The sequence below is a fragment of the Spermophilus citellus genome (genome assembly GCF_964194105.1).
Source record: "Spermophilus citellus genome assembly, chromosome: 15".
Taxonomy (NCBI): domain Eukaryota; kingdom Metazoa; phylum Chordata; class Mammalia; order Rodentia; family Sciuridae; genus Spermophilus; species Spermophilus citellus.
In genome coordinates this window covers 37,145,792-37,167,591 of record NC_138195.1, presented here as the reverse complement: position 1 = coordinate 37,167,591, position 21,800 = coordinate 37,145,792, and the positions used below count along the sequence as shown (strand labels likewise).

The window sequence follows — 21,800 nt, the reverse complement described above, 5'->3', positions numbered from 1 at the left end:
TTAGGTTAGATAGCAGTTTAATTTTTTTCTTTTTTTTAAATAAAGCTCTTCCTCTTTGCCTCAGATGATTCTAAGAAGCAGCCAGCTTTGAGAGTCATGTGCTAGTTCAACTGGATGCCTCATTGTTGCATTTAAAAATCAAAGTTGAATTTAGTGGCACCAGATGGTATTTATATTTGGGTTTTGGGATAAAGCTCTTCCTCCCAGCATCAAGTTGCTCCCTGTGTTGACTCTCCAATACCAACCAGTCTGCCACTGTTAAGAGACATATGGGTCACATAGATAATTCTTATAATTAATTGCTAATTACATTAAGGAAGAATTTACTTTGGGGCTGACAAGTCATAAAAAGATGAAATGGAGTTGTTGAAATTCAGTCATGTGTAAAAAAGGAAAACCAGCAAATGACTACATTTATATGGTACACCAGTTTTGAGTTACAACACACCAAGAGAAGGTTTTTATGTGGTGATTACATGATATAATTACAGAAGGTAATTAGATCTGTTTTCTGTATGTGAAAAGCACAGTTGATTGATTTGGATAGTCAAGTTAAATCATCTACTGCAGTTTCTCTTTTGGGGGTAATCTTTGTAGACTAATCTCTCTCCTAACATACATCTTTTCTTTCTGAAATAACTATTTTTCTAATATCTGAAACTTTTATTATTATTAGATTCCTTTCATATTTTAAATTTATATTTTGATGTAGTTAGAAAGCAAGTAATAGTGCTCATTTTTACACAAAAATAGACTTAAAAGAAGCATTGTTGCATGTTTGTGGTAAAGAGTACCTTTGTATTTGAATTTGCAGGGAAATGGATGGCACTAGAGCAGATTATGCTTAGTGAAGCTAGCCAATCCCTAAAAAACAAATACCAAATGTCTTCTTTGATATAATGAGAGCAACTATGAACAGAGCAGGGAGGAAGAGCAGGAAGAAAAGATTAACATTAAACAGAGACATGAGATGGGAGGGAAAGGGAGAGAAAAGGGAAATTGCATGGAAATGAAGGGAGACCCTCATTGCTATATAAAATTACATATAAGAGGTTGTGAGGGGAATGGGATAATAAACAAGGAGAGAAATGAATTACAGTAGATGGGGTAGAGAGAGAAGATGGGAGGGGAGGGGAGGGGGGATAGTAGGGGATAGGAAAGGTAGCAGAATACAACAATTACTAATAGGGCATTATGTAAAATTGTGGATGTGTAACCGACGTGATTCTGCAATCTGCATTTGGGGTAAAATTGGGGGTTCATAACCCACTTCAATCTAATGTATGAAATATGATATGTCAAGAGCTTTGTAATGTTGTGAACAACCAATAAAAATAAATAAATAAATAAATAAAATACAAAATAGGGCTGGGGATGTGGCTCAGTGGCTGAGTGCCCCTGAGTTCAACCCCTGGTATGTAATAATAATAATAATAATAATAATAATAATAATAATAATAATAAAATAAAGGATGGGCACTGCTGAATTGTAGCATGTTTAGACCAGATGGACAGAAGAGATAGGAATATGCCAAATAGGACTTGAATTGTGGCTGAAATAAGTGAGGCTTTTCATGGTCCAGAAGATAAACTTTAGTGGGACCAGAATATTTATATTACATAGTCATTCAGCACTTAAGAGATAAGATAAGATCTAACAAACATGCCATTAGGAAATTTCATCATTGTGGGAAATCAGACTGTACTTGCACAAGCTAATATGGCTCTAATTTTCTTAAGCAATATAATCCTATTGGGCATATGCATATGTAATGCATCATTCACTTAAACAGTCATTGGCACATGAGTACATTTGAAAACTGTCCATTAAGCTGGGCATGGTGGCACACGCCTGTAATCCCAGTGGTTTGGTAGTCTGAATCAGGTGGATTGTGAGTTCAAAGCCAGCCTCAGTAAAAGTGAGGTGCTAAGCAACTCAGTGAGACCCTGTTTCTAAATAAAATACAAAATAGGGCAGGGTATGTGGCTCAGTGGTAGAGTGTCCCTGAGATCAATCCCTGATACCAAAAAAAAAAAAAAAAAAAAGGAAAAGAAAGAAAGAAAAGAAAAGAAAGAAAGTTGTCCACTAGAGAGAGTATGTTAAATTCTGAGTTGCTGTGAGTGGACCTAACCAGTTCTGATGGTTGAAGGTGTTATGAGTGAAAATTGGACAATCAGAGCATACTGGCAATTGGTCTTTAAAAAAAAAAAAAAAAAAGAGAGAGTACCTTTGTGATTTATAGATTTTTTTTTTTACAAAATCATTGAATAAAATCAGAACCATATATTCAATTTGTAGAATTTTTTTTTTCTTTTTTTATAGAGAGAGTGAGAGAGGACAGAGAGTGAGAGAGAGAGAGAGAATTTTTTTTAATATTTATTTTTTAGTTCTCAGCGGACACAACATCTTTGTTGGTATGTGGTGCTGAGGATTGAACCGGGGCCGCACGCATGCCAGGCGAGCGCGCTACCGCTTGAGCCACATCCCCAGCCCCAATTTGTAGAATTTTATTGCTGAAAGTGAAGCTTGTATTATAGATCAAATCATTATAAGATTATTAAATGAACTAAAAAAAGACTTTCAGAACTAAAATACTTAGTAGTTTCTTGATGACTCAGTATGTCCAGAAGTGTATTCTAAGTGTCCGTTTGAGGTAGCTAACCTGTGACATTTTCTAAGCAGAACCCTGCATTCAAACAAGATTACATTCTGAGGTTCTGGATGGACATTAATTTGGGGGGACACTATTAAACCTAGTACAGTTACAGTAAGAATGTGTACTGTCTCATTATTGTTTTTCTTCTGTTTGTCCAGTAGATTGTAAAAACTTTCTAACAATGAAAGAAATTAAGGTTTTGCAAAAAAAAAAAAAAAAAAAAAAATTTAAAAAGCTCTATTTTAATACTATTATATATTTAAAACTTTGTTTCTTTCTCAATATAGTATAAAATGAATGATCCCTAGTACATTTTCTATTATGGATTTAAAAAAATGTAATTCTGGATTTTTGCTATCTTTTAAAAATGCTTTTTTCTTTATTTTAGGACTGCAGCATTCAAGAAAAAATAGACTTAGAAATTCGAATTCGAGAAGGCATATGGAAGCTCCTTTCTCTGAGCACTCAGAAAGACCAGGTTTTACAGGCAGTTAAGAATCTCATGGTGTGCAACACTCGAATAATGGCTTACACATCAGAGCTACAGAAATTAGAAGAGCAGATTGCAAATAAAACTGGAAGATGGTTAGTAGCACAGTTTACCTATGACTTTTAATGTACTTGAATATTTGAATTGAAAATACAATATAATTTAAATATAAGTACAAATCACCATACCTTTTTAAGCATTTTAACAATAGGACTCATGGTGAACTATTAAGCAGCAGTTTTCATTGGACAATTTGTTGTGCTCAACATGTAACAATACAATGAAAGTGACTAAGAAACAAGGAGTAGGGGGATATTTTAAGAGGAAAGAACTAACACTGATGAGTACACATAGAAACGTAGACTTAAAAAAAATGAATTGCTTAGAGACCTGTTAGTAAAAAGGTACTGGTTAAGAATAACAGAAATTTAGATAAGGAAATTCAGATGAGTGGGCAGCAAAATTATAAAGATAAAAAAACTTATGAATGGAGAGAAATGTAAAAATCTTCTAGCATATCCCTTCAGATGATGAACATAAGTTCTAGAGAGAGGCAAGGAATTTACTTAAGGGCATGTAACTAGCTAGTGACAAGCTAATGAGAGTTAGGATTTGCTAAGTAACTTCTGAACCTTTGTGCTATCGCTCTTTGCTGCCTTTTAGATTAGATCTACAATTTGTATATGAAATTATATTCTATCCTATTTGTAATGCCAGTTCTAACTTTGACCTAACAATCTACTTAATTTAGTGACTAGATGTTAGTGTCTTTTTCAATAGGAATAGTCCTACATGTCTCTTTGTTGATTAGCCTTATAGCTCTGGTACAAGTGAAAAGTTTCTTTGTAGATATTAGTAGCCATTGTGCTGGTCACTACTTGGAAAGTAAGGTAAAAACAGGTAGGAGAAGCTGGGTATAGTATTATGGCACATGCCTATAATCCCAGCTACTTGGGAGACTGAAGCAGGAGGATCACAAGTTTAAGGCCGGCCTAAGTAATTTAGTAAGACCCTGTCTAAAATAAAAAATAAAAAGGGCTGAGGATGTAGCTCATCAATAGAGTGCCCTAGGTTCAACCTCAGTACTGTAAATAAATAAATAAATAGAACAGTTTAGAGAAGATTTTTGTAAAAATAAAATATTAACAAAATCATGATTTAATAGAGACCTGGGTACAAAGTAGCCAAACTTACTAGTTGTATTGCTTTTGGATAGCTATTTTCATCTCTGTGTCTCAGTTCTTTCATTACAGTAGGTATGATAATATTTACCTTTTAAAGATTGAGATAAAAAAATACATATGTAAATAAATATGAATAAACCTAATGTAACATCTTTTGCATATTTAATACTCAACAAATGTCAAATAGTTTGTTTTGTGACCATGCATTATTAATAAATTGTTCCAGTATCATAATATAGGAAAATATTTTTCAGATAGACATACATTGATTTAACTCAGTACTCTTCAAACAGGTCATGCGTCCCTAAGTATAGATTATGTGTCCAAAGATAGGTAGTCTTTTAATAAATAATGACACATCTCCTTAGAACATGAACTTTGAAGATGAAGCATAAAACTTTAGAATGTGGTAGAGTTGTTAGTTGTGTTCTCAGCTTTCATAGGGGTTTTGTTGGGAGGCAGTTTCGGTGGGAAATTTTGAGAAGTACTGCTTAAAAAAGTATAGGACTAAGCTGGGTGTGGTGGCTCAGGAGACTGAGGCAGGAGGATCAAGAGTTCAAAGCTAGCTTCAGCAAAAGTGAGGCACTAAGCAACTCAGTAAGATTCTGTCTCTAAATAAAATTTTAGAGCTGGGGATGTGGCTCTGGTCTAGTGCCCCTAAGTTCAAACTTTGGTACTCACCCCACAAAAAGTAAGTGTAGAATTAAGCATTTCATATTTTATCATTTTTCGTGGTGTCATGGTGTCTAAAATATTCTTCTGTGAGCCATAACTATCTCCATATTTAGTGCTTTATTTATAATAAATTATGAATTGGGAATTTTCTTAATTTGGCAGCTTAAATTTTCAGAAGTTGCTGATTTATAAAAATATTAAACAAGCTTAATCTCTATTAAATTTATATAGTAAAGATGAGGAAAAATTTTGGAACGCCTATTTAAAAGTGTATGAATTTTAATTTTTTTCTGATCTTTGATAGATAAAAATATCTTTGTTTCTATACACACATACTTGTTCATCTTTCATATAAACCATTGTTACCTTCGCTTATTGACGTATTTGTAGAATTTAATGAAACCTTGAATATTCTGAATGGATTTTTTTCCCACAACTTTATTTTGTATATACTTTTAGAACCTGAGTTCACTGATCAATAAAACTAGAAATTATAGTACTTGATTTCTTTCTTATCTTTTTAAATTGAGGCATTATAATGATATATAAAGTTGGAGTGCTTTGTGGTGTATTCCTGCATGCACCTAATATAATTTGGTCAACTTTATTCCACAGTTTTTCCCCTTTTGCTCCGTCCTCTCTCTCCCTCTGTCCCCCCATTTCTACTCTCTCCTTTCTATTTTCACAAAATTGCTATTTTTTTTAAAATTTCTTTTTTCTCTCTAGCTTCTGCATATGAGAGAAATACCTGACCCTTGACTTTCTGATTCTGGCTTATTTCACTTAGTATGATGTTCTCCAGTACTATACAGTTACCAGCAAATGACATAAGTTCATTTTTTGTTTTAGCTAAGTGAAACTTCATTATCTCTATGAACCACATTTTTTTAATTAGTTCTAATCAGTTATAAATGACAATAGAAAGCTCTTCAATTCATAGTACACAAATGGAGCAGAATTTTTCACTTCTCTTGTTGTTCACGAGTTAGAGTCACACCATTCGTGCAATCATACATGTACCTAGGGTAATGATGTCCTTCTCTTTCCTATCCCCTTGCTCCCTCCCCACCTTCCATTTGTCCCATCCAAAGTTCCTCAGTCTCCTGAGCCACTGGGATTACAGGTGTGCACCACCACGCCCAACTTAGTTTTACACTTTCTTAAGCAGTACTTCTCAAACTTTTCCACTGAAATTGCCTCCCCACAAAATCCCCTATAAAAGCCGAGAACAAAACTCAAAACTTTACCACATTCTAAATTTTCATGCTTCATCTTAAAAGTTCATATCTAAGGAGATGTGCCATTATTTATTAAAAGACTGCCTATCTCTGAATGCATAATCTGTATTCGTCCCATGCTGGATGGATTATGGATATGGATTAGCATATACTTATGGATTATGGATTAGCATCTACTTATCAGAGAAAACATTTGGTCCCTGGATTTTTGGGACCAAAAAATGCTTATTTTGCTTACCTTGATATTCTCCAACTTCATCCATTTACCTGCAAATGCTATGAATTTGTTCTCTCTTAATGCTGGGTAATATTCCGTTGTGTATATGTACCACAGGTTCTTTATCTATTCATCTATTGAAGGACATCTAGGTTGGTTCCACAGTTTAGCTATTGTAAACTTTGCTGCTATAAACATCTATGTGGCTGCGTCACTGTAGCATGCTGTTTTTATGTCCTTTGGGTATAGACCAAGGAGTGGGATAGCTGGGTCAAATGGTGGTTACATTCCAAGTTTTCTAAGGAATCTCCATACTGCTTTCCAGATTGGTTACACCAATTTGCACTCCCACCAGCAATGTATGAATGTGCCTTTTCCTCAACATCCTCACCAAAACTTATTGTTGCTTGTATTTTTGATAACTTCCATTCTGATTGGAGTGTTTTTGAATTGCATTTCTGTATATATATAAAACTAGAGATGTTGCAATTTTTTCATGTATTTGTTGATTGATTGTATATCTTTTTCTGAGACGTGTCTGTTCAGTTTGTTAGCCCATTTATTGTTTGTTTGTTTTGGTGTCAAGTTTTTTGAGTTCTTATATATCCTGGAGATTAGTGCTTTATGTTTTTTGAGTACTTATATATCCTGGAGATTAGAGCTTTATGTGAAGTGTGTATGGCAGAAATTTGCTCCCAAAATGTAGGCTCTCTCTTCACCTCATTGATTGTTTCTTTTGCTGAGAAGAAACTTTTTAGTTTGAATCCATCCCATTTATTGATTCTTGATTTAATTTTTTGTGCTTTCCAAGTGTTGTTAAGGAAGTCAGGTCCTAAGCCAACATGTTGAAGATTTGGGCCTCCTTTTTCTTCTATTAGGTGTAGGGTCTCTGGTCTAATTCCTAAGTCCTTGATCAATTTTGAATTGAGTTTTGTGCAGGTGAGAGAGAGAGGTTTAGTTTCATTTTGCTGCACATGGATTTCCAGTTTTCCCAGCACCATTTGTTGAAGAGGCTATTTTTTTCTCCAGTATATGTTTTTGGCATCTTTGTCTAGTATAAATAACTGTTTTTATGTTGGTTTGTCTCTGTGTCTTCTTTTCTGTACCGTTGGTCTACATGTCTGTTTTGGTACCAATACCAAATACCATGATGTTTTTGTTACTATAGCTTTGTAGTATAGTTTAAGGTCTGGTATTGTGATGTGTCCTGATTTACTCTTCTTGCTAAGGATTCCTTTGGCTATTCTGGGTCTCTTATTATCCCAAATGAATTTCATGATTGGTTTTTCTGTTTCTATAAGGAATGACTTTGGGATTTTAATTGGAATTGCATTGAATCTGTATAGCACTTTGGGTAGTGTGGCCATTTTGACAATATTAATTCTGCCTATCCAAGAGCACTGGAGATCTTTCCATCTTCTAAGGTCTTCTTCAATTTCTTTAGTGTTCTGTAGTTTTTATTTAGAAGTCTTTCACCTCTTTTGTTAAATTGATTCCCAAGTTTTGTTTTGTTTTGTTTTAGGCTATTGTGAATGGGGTAGTTTTCCTAATTTTTCTTTCAGAGGATTCATCACTGGTATATAGAAATACATTTGATTTATAAGCATTGATTTTATATCCTGCTACTTTGCTGAATTAATTTATTAATTCTAGAGTTTTCTGGTGGAGTTTTATTAGGTCCTCTATGTATAGAATCATGTCATCAGCATATAATGATAGTTTGAGTTCTTCTTTTCCTATTCATATTCCTTTAATTTCTTTTGTCTCTCTAATTGCCCTGGCTAGACTTTCAAGGACTATGTGGAATAGAATTGGGGAAAGAGGGCATCTCTGTCTTGTTCCAGTTTTTAGAGGGAATACTTTTAATTTTTCTCCATTTAGAATGATGTTGGCCTTAGGTTTAGCATAGATAGCTTTTACAATGTTGAGGTATTTTCCTTCTAAGTTTTTCTAGTGTTTTGAATATGAAAGGTTGCTGTATTTTGTCAAATGCTTTCTCTGCATCAATTCATATAATCATATGATTCTTATCTCTAAGTCTATTTATGTGATGTATTACATTTATTGATTTCCATATGTTGAACCAACGTTGTATCCCTGGAATGAACCCCACTTAATCATGGGGCACTATTTTTTTAACATATTTTTGCATGCAATTTACCAAATTTTTTAAAAAAATATTTATTTATTTTTAGTTGTAGTTGGACACAACACCTTTATTTCTTATTTATTTATATGTGGTGCTGAGGATCGGACCCAGGGCCTGGCACATGCTAAGCAAGCACTGTACCGCTGAGCCACAACCCCAGCCTCAGCGATTTGCCAAAATTTTATTGAGAATTTTGCATCTATGTTCATTGGGGATAGTGGTCTGAAATTTTCTTTCCTTGATGTGTCTCTGTCTGGTTTTGGTATCAGGATGATACTAGCTTCATAGAATGAGTTTGGAAGAGTTCCCTTGTTTTCTATTTCATGCAATAATTTGAGGATATTAATTCTTCTTTGTAGGTCTTGTAGAACTCAGTTGGAATCCATCTGTTCCTGGGCTTTTCTTGGTTGGTAGGCTTTTGATGGTTGAAATTGATCTGTTTAAATTATGTATGTCCTCCTGGTTCATTTTGGGTAGATCATATGCCTTTAGAAATTTGTCGGTGTCTTTGAGGTTTTCTATTTTATTGGAGCATACATTTTCAAAATAGCTTCTAATTCTAATTAGTGTCTGTCATGATATTTCCTTTTTCATCACGAATTTTAGTAATTATTGTTTTCTCTCTCCTCCTTTTCATTAGGGTGGCTAAGGGTTTGTCAATTTTATTTAATTTTTCAAGTAACAAGCGTTTCATTTTGTCAATTTTTGAATTGTTTCTTTTGTTTCAATTTCATTGATTTTAGGCTTGATTTTAATTATTGCCTGTTTTCCACTATTTTTGGTGTTGGTTTTTTCTTTTCTAGGGCTTTGAGAGGTAGTGTCAGGTCATTTATTTGTTGACTTTTTCTTCTTTTAATGAATGAGCTTAATGCAATGAACTTTCCTCTTAGCACTGCCTTCATAGTGTCCCAGAGATTTTGATATATTGTATTGGAGTTCTCATTTACCCTAGGATTTTTTTTTTTTTAATCTCATCCCTGATATCTTCCATTTCTGTGTGTCATTTTGTGGGGTATTATTTAGTTTGTAGGTGGTGGAATAACTTCTATTTTTTACTTTTTCATTTATTTCTAATTTCATTCCATTGTGGTTAGATAGAATGCAGAGTAGCATCTCTATATTTTATATTTGCTAAGACTTGCCTTGTGGCATAACATATGGTCTATTTTGGAGAAAGATCTATGTGCTGCTGAGAAAAAAGTGTATTCTCTCATTGATGGGTGGAATATTCTATGTCTGTTAAGTCTAAATTATTGATTGTTTTATTTGAATTTTATGGTTTCTTTGTTTAGTTTTTATTTGGCAGATCTATCCAGTGGTGAGAGAGGTGTGTTAAAAGTTACCCAGTATTCTCTGTTGTGGTCTATTTGATTCTTGTAGTAGAGAAGGGTTAGTTTGATATACCTAGATGCCCCATTGTTTGGGGCATATTTAAGATTGTTATGTCCTGTTGATGTATGATTCCCTTGAGTAGTATGAAATGTCCTACTTTATCCCTTTTCACTAACTTTGGTTTGAAGTCCACTTAATCTGATATGAGGATGGAAACCGCTCCTTGTTTACGTGGTCCATGTGAGTGATAGTTTTTTCAGTCTGTGGATGGCTTTTCCAATAAGATGATTCCCTTGAAGGCAGCATATTGATGGGTCTTTTTTTTTCTTTCCCCTTTAATCCAGTCTGCCAGTCTATGTCTTTTAATTGATGAGTTTAGGCCATTTATATTCAGAGTTATTATTGAAATATATTTTGTATTCCTGCTCATTTTGGTTTATTTTTGGTTTTTAACCTGACTTCGTTTTACCTTTGATTGGCCTTTCATTTAGTGTAGTTCCTCCCTTTGCTGATTTTCATTGTTGTTTTTAATTTCCTCCTCATGGAATATTCTGCCAAGAATGTTCTGTAGTGCAGGCTTTCTTGCGATAAATTCTTTTTATTTTTGTTTATCATGGAAGGTTTTTATTTCATTATCAATTCTGAACCTTAATTTTGCTGGATATATGATTCTTGGTTGGCATCCATTTTATTTCAGAACGTGGTATATGTTGTTCCAGGATCTCCTGGCTTTGGGGGTCTGGGTTGAAAAATCTGCTGAGATGCAAATTGATCTCCCACTACATGTAATCAGATTCCTCTCTCTTTCAGCCTTTAAAATTCTATCCTTATTCTGTATGCCAGGCATATTCATTATAGTGTGCCTTGGTGTAGATCTGTTGTAATTTTGAACATTTGGTGTCCTATAATTGATTTTCCAATTCATTCTTCATGTTTGGGAAATTTATATTATTTCACTGAAGAGTTTGTGTATTCCTTTAGTTTGAATCTCTGTGCCTTCCTCTATCCTGATAAATCTTAGATTTTTGTCTTTTGATGTTATTCCATAGTTCTTGGATATTCTGTTCATGGTTTCTTACCTTCTTCACTGTGTGGTCAACTTGTTTTCAAGATTGTATATTTTGTCTTCATTGTCTGAAATTCTGACTTCCAAATGATCTAGTCTGTTGCTCATGCTTTCTGTTGAGTTTTTTATTTGGTTTATTGTTTCCTTCATTTCAAGGATTTCTGTTTGGGTGTTTTTTGTTTTTTTTTTTTCTCAGATTCTATCTCTTTCTTGAAGTAATCTTTTGCTACTGTATTTTTTCTCATCTCTTTGTTGGTGTGGTCAATTCTTGCCTGAATTTGCTCTCTTATCTCATTGTTGGAGTTATCAGTCTTTGCCTATATTTGCTCTTTTAGGTCACTCTTTAATTTGCAGATCATTTTAATTATATATATTCTGAACTCCTTCTCTTACATTTCATCTACTGCCCTGTCAATGGACTTTATTATTGTAGTATCCTGATTTGTTTGGGGCACTTGCTCCCCTTGTTTTTTCATGTTGTCTATGAGTCTTCCTCTCTTGCAGTGCAGATCTGAGGTATTGCAGTTTCTACCCTATAATCTTGTAGTATCCCTGCAGGTTACCAGTACCTCACCTTGAAGGGGGAGATGAATGTTTGCAGCACCAAAGCAACCAATATGCAGCCATAAATCAATTAACTTCTATTTAGACATTTACAGTTTTGTCTCTTTAAACAGAAATGATGAGTTTGGTTATCTTCTACCACATAGCCAGTAGGTTTGCATAATGGTTATAGTTACTAATAGTGGACAGAGAGAGAATGGGGAGGTAGGATTAGGATGTGATGTTAATGAGGTAGGATGTGAGAATATAGAGGTATTAGATTATACGACAAGTGAAAGGGGAATCAAAAGAAGTTGGGTGTTAGTTAGCAGGAGGAAAAAGAGAAAGAGCCGATGCCATGCAAGGCTCCCTGATACCTCTACAACAGGATGGTGTCTGTTAGCACACCTAGTAGGGATACCTCTCTTGCAACTGGGCCCACAGGGAACTTGGTGATGGTCTTCCAGGTCCTAGTTGTTGTCCCTGGATAGAAGCAGCCATGTTCCTAGTTGGTGGTGGCAGTAGTGTTAAGCCTGTTGGCAGATTTTGGGCTTCCGGGCCCATTTGTGTCACAAGATGGAAGCTGCCCCAACTAAAGATGGCTGAGGTGGCAGCGGAGGTAACCCAAGATGGTAGTGGAAGTGTCCCAAGATAGAGGCAACCACTTTCAGAGATAGGGCTGGAAGAATGGGCTGTGCAATGGTGTTGGACGGCCTGTTCGGTGATGCTGCACTGTGGTGTGCTGTGCTTCAAGAGACAGCTGCCCCTGGCCCTGTCCGTTGTCCCATGGTGGAGATTACCACATGGGGAGAGCTATAGCAGTGGCTTCAGTGTTCCATGATGGAGGTGGTTTGGCTGGAGCCACATGTTGATGGATAGGGAATCCCAGCACAGTGGTCCTCTCTGGGTGGGTACAGGCATTTGCGGTGGTCCTGTCTCCAGCAAGGCAATCATGCAATGGTAGTACCTGCGGTCTCCCTGTGAACCACATTTTCTTTATCCATTTGTCAATTGACGCACCCTTAAACTAGTTCCATAACTTGGCTATTGTAAATTATGCTGCTATACATATCAATATGCGTGTATCACTATAGGATACCAATTTTTTTGTTTGTTTTTGTTTTTGTTTTTTTGGGGGGGGACTGCCGCAGTCTGGCTGGGCACAAATCATGAGCCACTGAAGCAAGAACAAACTTTATTTTTGAACTGCAAGAAAAAACCTCACACACGCTCCTGGGGAATTCTCCCGAATGCCACGGGCTCGTCCAGGAACCCCCAGCCGGAAAATCTCTCCCGGAAATCCCTCCTCCTGCACTTCCCCAGCCAATGGGAACTCTCGGGGAATCCCCGGAAATCCCCACGAGAACTCTAAAATAGTGCAAGAACTCAAAAGTAGCGGCAGAGGCGAATAGTAATGCCTCGCCTGTCAATCAATACTGTTGGCAAAATGCCAGGGGCCATACAGACTTGGCCATGGCTCTCAGCATCTCCCCCCTTCTGTTTAATTAAACAACAAGCAATGTGGCTTAGGGACCGTGCCTGTTAGGTAGACCAATTCAACATATGGTCCTTACCTGTCATTGGATGAACTGACCTCTGGGCGTCAGCCTCCTGTCTTAGGTTGGTACCACTGCAATTGGATCATACCCGTCACTGACTACGGGTCCAGCATACAGCCATACTTGTGGATAGGCCTTTGCACCAGTGGGGGGGTGAGGTTCTTTGCCTCACCTCTGTTGGCCCCCAAATTTTAGACTATCACTATCTAGTAGAAGGGAGGAGGATGCAAAATGCCATGACACTAAGCCAGTTGAGGGCTCCTTTGAAAAATTGTACCACCGGTGACACCATCAGCAAAAATACTCCAGCACTACCACAATTCGCTGCACCAACAGATAGTTCACAATGCATACAAGTGATACATGGTCCAGGCAAGTTCTGCAAGCAGTTCAAAGCAGAGGAATCTGTCAATATGTCCATTTCCTCCCAAAGTAAATCGACTCCTTGATTGAGCATTACTTGTTATTATTCATTGATGCATCAGTTTATACAGTTTGTTGTGATAACTATTGAAGAAGCTGTAGTTTGGTTTTATCTTTGTCTTCACCGGCACTGGGATGAAGATAGGAATTCTGGCAATGATGCTAAGAAAAAAATTATGTAACATTCCAACAGGTACTAAGAAAACAATTTTTGAACAATTTACATTATCCTGAACAGAATTATTAAATATAATGAGAAGGAAAGGTGAAAGTAAACAAACAGATCTGTTAACCTCCTTATTTGTTCACATATTAAAACAATTTTCAACAGCTGTTTACCCAATCTAAATTAAACCATTAAAATCACATGAATAAAAAAAAATTCGGATCCATTTATTCATGAGCACTCCTCATATATGATATATGGACATACGCACATACAGACATACAACACAAAACAGAAGTGTGCATACATAACATACAACACATAAGACAATAGTAAAGGCCTTGTAGCTTTACCTAGGTGAAATCTCCATTGCAATGTTTAAAAACTCCACAGTCAAAAAATAAAACTGATCAGAAAAACATTAACCTAGGTCTGTATGAGCTCAAAAATAAAATAGAACTTTATGATGTGCGAAAAGGCAATAATAAAATAAATATTGAAAAAAGCATCCTGGTTAATCACTGTCGCAGATGTAAGAATAGCCAAACTGGAGCTCTGGATATCAGCTGTTATGGATTTGAGTCAAATCACCTTTTTTTTTTTTTTTTTTTTTTTGGTCCATAGAATTCGCTTTGGTTAGTTTCTCTGGAATCCAAATCGGCTGTTGTTCTCCCTGTGGAAACACACAAACAGAACCCCGACTCCAGACAATCACTGGGTCAGGACCTTAGTTAATCTCTCTGGAATCCAAATCGGCTGCTGTTCTCCCTGTGGAAATACAAAAACAGACCCCCGATTCCAGACAATCACTGGGTCAGGACCTTTCCATTGTCCTGTTAGAATATCCTCCCAAAGTACATTAGGCTTATGTACATTTTTTGGATACAAATGTCTTTCCGCAGCACTAAGCCCTGATGAATCCAAATTTAAAAAGTTTAGAGTAAAAAGGGTTATTTTAAGTTTATCTTTGGGGGATATATACCCCTTTCCAATTCCCTCTTTTTGCTTTAATAAGTATATCTTAATAGTTTGATGAGCTCTTTCAACTATGCCTTGTCCCTGAGGATTGTATGGGATTCCTGTTGTATGAGTAATGCCAAATGATGAGCAAAATTGTTTAAAAGAGGTAGAAGTATAACCAGGGGCATTATCTGTTTTTAACTGTTTTGGAACGCCCACAGTGGCAAAATTTTGTAAGCAATGAGCTATAACATCTTTAGTTTTTTCTCCGGCATGAAGGGAGCCCATCAAAAATCCGGAAGAAGTATCAACTGTAACATGCAAATATTTTAATTTTCCAAATTCTAGCAAGTGTGTGATGTCCATCTACCAAATATGGTTAGGTATCAGTCCTCTAGGATTGACTCCAAGATTAACTTGTGGTAAAAAGGTCACACAATTTTGACATTGTTTTATTATTTGTCTAGCTTGTTCCTTAGTTATTTTAAAATGCTTTTGTAAAGTATTAGCATTGACATGGAACCTTTTATGAAAATGTGTAGCTTCTTCTAGTGTAGAGAAAATATGTATGTCATGTGTAGTTTTATCTGCTAAATCGTTACCCAAACTAAGGGCTCCAGGCAATCCTGTATGTGCTCTGATATGTCCTATAAAGAATGGATCTTTTCTGTCCCAGATTAGACCTTGTATAGCAGAAAACAAAGAGAAAACAGTAGAGGAAGGGGAAATCCTACCAGCATCTTCAAGGGATACTATAGCATTAACTATATACTGACTATCAGAAAATAAATTAAATACAGAATCTTTAAACATCACAAAAGCTTGTAAAACTGCATTAAGCTCTACCTTTTGAGCTGATTGTTTGGGTACTAAAAATGTAAAAGTTTGATCAGTGGTAACTACTGCTGCTGTACCATTATTTGACCCATCAGTGAATATATTTGGAGCATTCATGATAGGGGTTTTTCTTGTCATTTTTGGAAAAACTACAGGATGTGAAGACCAAAAAGACAACAAAGGATTAGATGGTAAGTGATTATCAAATGAAACATTAGATTTACACATGATTATTGCCCAAGTATTTAACTCATTAGCTAACTCATCAATTTGATCCATAGTATATGGAGTAATAATTTTATTGGGAGAAATTTCAAACACTCCCTTTGCTGCTTTTATTCCTTTGAGTATTAATTGTCCTACAGCCTCAGGATACCTAGTAAGAATAGTGTTAGGAGAATAAGATAAATGTATCCACAATAATGGACCTTCTTGCCAAAATACTCCTGTAGGAATATTTTTTGTTGGTATTACAATAAATAATAAAGGCAAAGTTATATTAATTCTATCCAAATGCATATTTTCCATATATGTTTCAATAATTTTTAATGCCTTTCTTGCTTCAGGCGTTAACATGCGGGATGAATTTGGATCAGATGGACCTTTTAGGATATCAAATAAAGGTCCCAACTCTCCTGTTGGTATGCCTAGATAAGGCCTTATCCAATTTATGTCTCCCAATAACTTTTGAAAGTCGTTAAGTGATTTGAGTTGATCTACTCGTATTTGAATTTTTGGTGGACGGACCACGGTTGAGGATAATAGAACTCCTTAATTGGAAAATTTAATTGTACTTTATCTATTGCTATCTCTAGATTATAATTTTTAATAATTTGTAAGTGTGGCATAACATTCTAGCAATGTGTTTTTATCTTTGTGTGCTAACAATACATCATCCATATAGTGAAATATTTGTAGTTCAGGATTTTGATTTCTAAGTGGCTGGATCACTTTGTTAACATAAATTTGACACATAGTTGGGCTGTTAGCCATCCCTTGAGGGAGTACTTTCCATTCATATCTCTGATCAGGACCTTCATGATTCAGTGCAGGGATAGTAAATGCAAAACGTGGACTATCCTCAGGATGAATTGGAATTGAAAAAAAACAATCTTTAATATCTATAGCTATAACGTACCAGGTTTTTGGCAAAGCAGACAATTGAGGAATCCCTGATTGAGCAGGTCCCATAATAACCATCTCATTATTAATGGCTCTTAAATCTTGCAATAATCTCCATTTACCAGATTTCTTTTTAATGACAAAAATGGGAGTATTATAGGGAGATATGGAAGGTTGTATATGTCCCTCTGCTAATTGTTGTTTGACCAGGTCATGGGCTGCTTGTATCTTTTCTTTAGTCAGGAGCCACTGAGGAACCCATACTGGTCTTTCTGATTTCCAAGTAATTTTGATTGTCTCAGTGGCCCCTTCTGAAAACCCAGTCCATGTCTATTTATTCCTTGATCTATTCGAATTGGTGCTGCTATACCTTGTTCTCCTAATCTTTTTTCTTTCCTGAAACCTTGTCTAGCCCTAATAGTGGGCACATTTGGATTGATGTTATTTGTTAATGTCAAACCTAATTGATCTAGGACATCTCGTCCCCATAAATTTATAGGAAGATGATCCAATACATATGGCTGTATAGTTCCTTCACATCCTTCAGGATCCTTCCAATCTAATACCATTGCACTTCTATGGGGATTAGTCGCCACTCCTAGGCCTCAAAGTGTTTGAGTGGCTTGTTGTAGCGGCCAATGTTTTGGCCATTCTTGACGAGATATGATGCTAAGGTCTGCACCCGTATCCAGTAGCCCATTAAATTCATGTCCTTGAATATTTAGTTTTAGCATTGGGCGAGAATCTAAATTCAAAGACAGCATAGCCCAATCTACACCTGTGGAGCCTAATCCCCTGGAACCTCTTTCCATAGTACTACTGGAAAATTTATCATGTAGGCTGGGTATTATTAATAACTGTGCTATTCTATCTCCTGGTGAAATTACTGATATACCCTTTGGAGAACTAGCTATAATTTTTATTTCACCTTCATAATCTGGATCAATTACCCCGGGACTTATCATAAGTCCTTTTAGCGTAGAAGAACTGCGTCCTAACAATAAGCCTACTGTTCCTTGGGGAAGAGGTCCTTTTACTCCTGTGGGAATGATTTGAACTCCCATCTCTGGAGTTAGTACTGCTCTGGCGGAGGCGCAGATGTCCAACTCTGCGCTCCCTCTGGTTCGTCTGAAGAGAGATCTGATGGATAATGTGTCCTGGGCACTACCCTGATGGTGTTGCTGGGTTCCTCCATGGTGTTTCTGGGTTCCTCCAGTGCCCCGTACATTTGTGGTTGTGGGCCCCAGAGCATTGGGCCCCCCCTGTCTGTTTTTTGGCAATGGAGCCCGATGCCTTTCTCCACAATATTGTGGGTAAACACCTGGTCCTTGTCCATTTTTTTATAACAGAGTACCCTCTATGGTGGTTTGAGAACGGCATTCATTAGCCCAATGTCTCCCTCTACGGCATCGTGGTCAAATACCCAGTATTCTATTCTTTTGATACCTAGATTTGTTAAACCCTCCTCCTATGGGGCAACTCCTTTTAAAATGTTCTGTTTGTTCACAATTGTAGCATGTTTTTGGCCTGGCATCTAAAGCCTGTTGTACTGCTGCCAAGACTTGTCCTTGTTCATTAATGTCTCTACATAATTTAATATATGTGTTTAAATCTTCATGTCTCCATGGTCTAATGACCTCTCTGCAGCAACGATTTCCTTGGTCATAAGCCAGTTGTTTTATAAATGGCGTTGCTTGTTCTGTATCCCCCAAAATTCTGGAAGCTGCTTGAATAAGCCTATCTACAAATTCAGCGTAAGGTTCATTAGTTCCTTGTATTACCTTAGATAATTGACCTTGTAAATCTCCATGTCCCTGTAAAGTTTTCCATGCCCTAACCGCATCTACAGCAATTTGTGTGTATATGCCACGATCATATTCAATTTGTTGCCGTTGACCCTCATAAGGTCCTTTTCCTAACAACATATCTAGATTTCTTTGAGGGTAACCGGCTGCTGCATTTCGCCTAGCTGTCTCCCTGCAAAATTCCTCATTGGCAACCTTCCATAACAAATATTGTCCTCCATTTAGCACAGATTTACACATACTAGCCCAATCTGCTGGCGTTATGTCCAAGTTGGTAACGGATTCGACCATGCTTACAGTGAAGGGTGCTTGAGGACCATAGGTTGTTACAGCCTCCTTTAACTGCTTCACTGTTTTGAAATCTAAAGCACGGTGAATTCGCTGCCCTCCTGCCTGCTCAAGTACAGGGCATGCTAATCTTTGAGGTCCTGTCTCAGGATCTATCAACTACGGGGGTTGAGGGCCACTCAGCTATCTCCATAGGTGGAGCTATTGGTTGAATTACGCCCTCTGGTATTAGAACGGTGTTAGTAGCAGCCTCCTGTTGTAGCTTTTTCCCTAATAGCTGTTTCTCCTCTAGGCTTTCTTCCTTTAAATTTTCTTCCTCTGTCTGACTAGCTTGAGAGACCTTCTCTTTTGCTTGATCTAAAATGTCTTTCTCCATGGTCTGAACCTCTAACAATTTACTTAACACTCTTTCAGTTTGTTTTTTACTAATTTCTAATCTGTTATAAAGATAACGCAACCCAATAAGATAACACAAAACAAAACTGAAACAGAATGAAACAAAAACGGAACAAAAAATCGTTGTATCAATTTTCCTATTTTCTTCACATGTGCATTTGTGGTCTATTTCTATCTCTTCCTCAGGGGCGGACAACTTCAAACCTTGAGCCAACCATTTTTCCCAGTCTGCCTGAGAAAATTCTAGGGATAGGCAGCTTGAAACAAACACAAAACAAATCAAAACAAGAACACATTGTTTTTTAAAATGGTCACCCATTCTCTCGCCTTCCCTTAGGGGAAAGCAATTTCACTTACCCCGAAGCTTCAGACGTTCCCCGCACGGGCCGCCAATTGCCGCAGTCTGGCTGGGCACAAATCACGAGCCACTGAAGCAGGAACAAACTTTATTTTTGAACTGCAAGAAAAAACCTCACACATGCTCCTGGGGAATTCTCCCGAATGCCACGCTCGTCCAGGAACCCCCAGCCGGAAAATCTCTCCCAGAAATCCCTCCTCCTGCACTTCCCTAACCAATGGGAACTCTCGGGGAATCTCCGGAAATCCCCACGAGAACTCCAAAATAGTGCGAGAACTCAAAAGTAGCGGCAGAGGCGGATAGTAATGCCTCGCCTGTCAATCAATACTGTTGGCAAAATGCCAGGGGCCATACAGACTCAGCCGTGGCTCTCAGCAGGGGACAAATACCAAGTAGTGGGATAGCTAGGTCATATGGTGGTTCCATTCCTATCTTATGAGAAAGCTCCATACTGCTGCTGGAAGTGGTTGTACTAATTTGCTGCCCCACCAACAATGTGTGAGTGCATGTTTTTCCTTATGTCCTTGCCAGCAATTATTATTTGTATTCTTTATGGCTGCCATTTTAACTGAGGTGAGATGAAATCTCAGTGTGGTTTTGATTTGCATCTCCTTTTTCATACGTTTATTAGCCATTCATATTTCTTCTTTTGAGTAAATGTCATATTTTTTTTTTAGATCTTTTGCTCATTTATTGAGTAATCTATTAGGTTTTTGTTGTTGTTGTTGTTTATGTTCTTTAGATATTCTAGTTATTAATCCCTTGTTAGAAAATGAACCAACTAAATTTTCTCCCATTCTGTAGGCTCTCTCTTAATGCTTTTAATTGTTTTATTTGCTGTGCAGAAGCTTTTTAATTTAATGCTATCCCAACTATTGATTCTTCATTTTATTGCTTAATCATTAGGAGTCTTATTAAAGAAGTCAGTGCCTGCACCAGTGTGTTGGAATGTTGATCCTATGTTTTATTTTATCAATTGCAGAATTTATGGTCTAATACCTAGGTCTTTGTTCGACTTTGAGTTGAATTTTGTTTTGGGTGAGAGATAGGGATCTAGTTTCATTCTTCTATGTAGGGGTATCCACTTTTTCCAACACCATTTGTTAAAAAGGCTATCGTTTCTCCAACATATACTTTTGGCACCTATGTCAAGGATCAGATGACTGTATCTATATGAATTTGCCTCTGTTTTCTAGCCTACTCCACTGGTCTTCATTTCTATGTTTAATGCCAATACCATACTGCTTTTGTGACTATAGCTCTGTAATATAATTTGAGTTCATGTATTGTGATACCTCCAGGCCAACTCTTGTTGCTCAGGATTGATTTGGCTTACTGTGGGTCTTTTATTCTTCCATATAAAATTTAAGACTCTTTTTTTCTATTCCTATAAAGAATATCATTAGTATTTTGATGGGGATTGCATTGATTCTGTAGATCATTTTTGGTAATATGGCCATTTTGACAATATTAGTTCTACCTATTCATAAATGAAAAGACACGCATTTTCTAAGGTCGTCTTCAATTTCTTTCTTCAGAGTTTTATAATTTTCATTGTAGACATCTCTTATCTTCTTAGTTAGATTTATTACTAAGTATTTTATTTGTGTGTGTGTGTGTGTGTGTGTGTGTGTGTGTGTGTGTGTGAAGTAGTTAACAGATTTCATTTTCGGGATATTAGAAAGTTATTGATTGTTGTATGTTGATCTTCCTGCTACTTTGCTGAATTTGTCAGATCTAGAAATCTGGTAGATGGTTTTAGGTTCTTTAGGTATAGAATCATGTCATCAACAAGCAAAAGTAGTTTGACTTCTATTTTTCCTATTTGTATTCCTTTATTTTTCTTCTCATGATTGAGTGTTCTGACTAGAGTGTCAAGAACATTATTGAACATGAGTGGTGAGGGTAGATATTCTTATTTCTTTCTGATTTTAGAGAAAATAATTTCAGTTTTTCTTCATTTAGTATGATGTTAGTGTTGGATCTGTCATACATAGCCTTTATGATGTTCTTTCTATCCCCAGTTTCTCTAGTGTTTTTATCAGGAATGGGTGCTGAATTCATGAAAGGCTTTTTTTTTTGCATCACATGATCATGTGATTTTTGTCCTAAATTCTATTTATGTGATAAATTACATTTATTGATTTATATATATTAAACCAACCTTGCATCCCTGGTAGTGTACATTCTTCTTAAGTGAGGTTGGATTTTTTTATCACTAAGCTACATCTCCAGTCCCCACTCTCCCCACTTTTTTTTTTTTTTTAACTTTCTATTTTGAGACAGGGTCTCAAAAAGTTTCTTAGATGTTTGCTACATTCTTGAGGTTAGCTTT

At 36.5% G+C, this 21,800-nt stretch overlaps 1 protein-coding gene across 1 annotated transcript in view; it reads left to right on the top strand.

Annotated features, from left to right (window-relative positions):
* Positions 1-21,800, top strand: part of RTKN2 (rhotekin 2) — a gene marked incomplete at its 5' end in the record, with an annotated part of 78,674 nt that overhangs the window by 4,362 nt on the left and 52,512 nt on the right. The window contains one exon of the mRNA XM_081268379.1: positions 3,046-3,242. Coding sequence (XP_081124505.1) covers positions 3,046-3,242 — 197 coding nt within the window. The remainder of the gene's footprint in view (positions 1-3,045; positions 3,243-21,800) is intronic.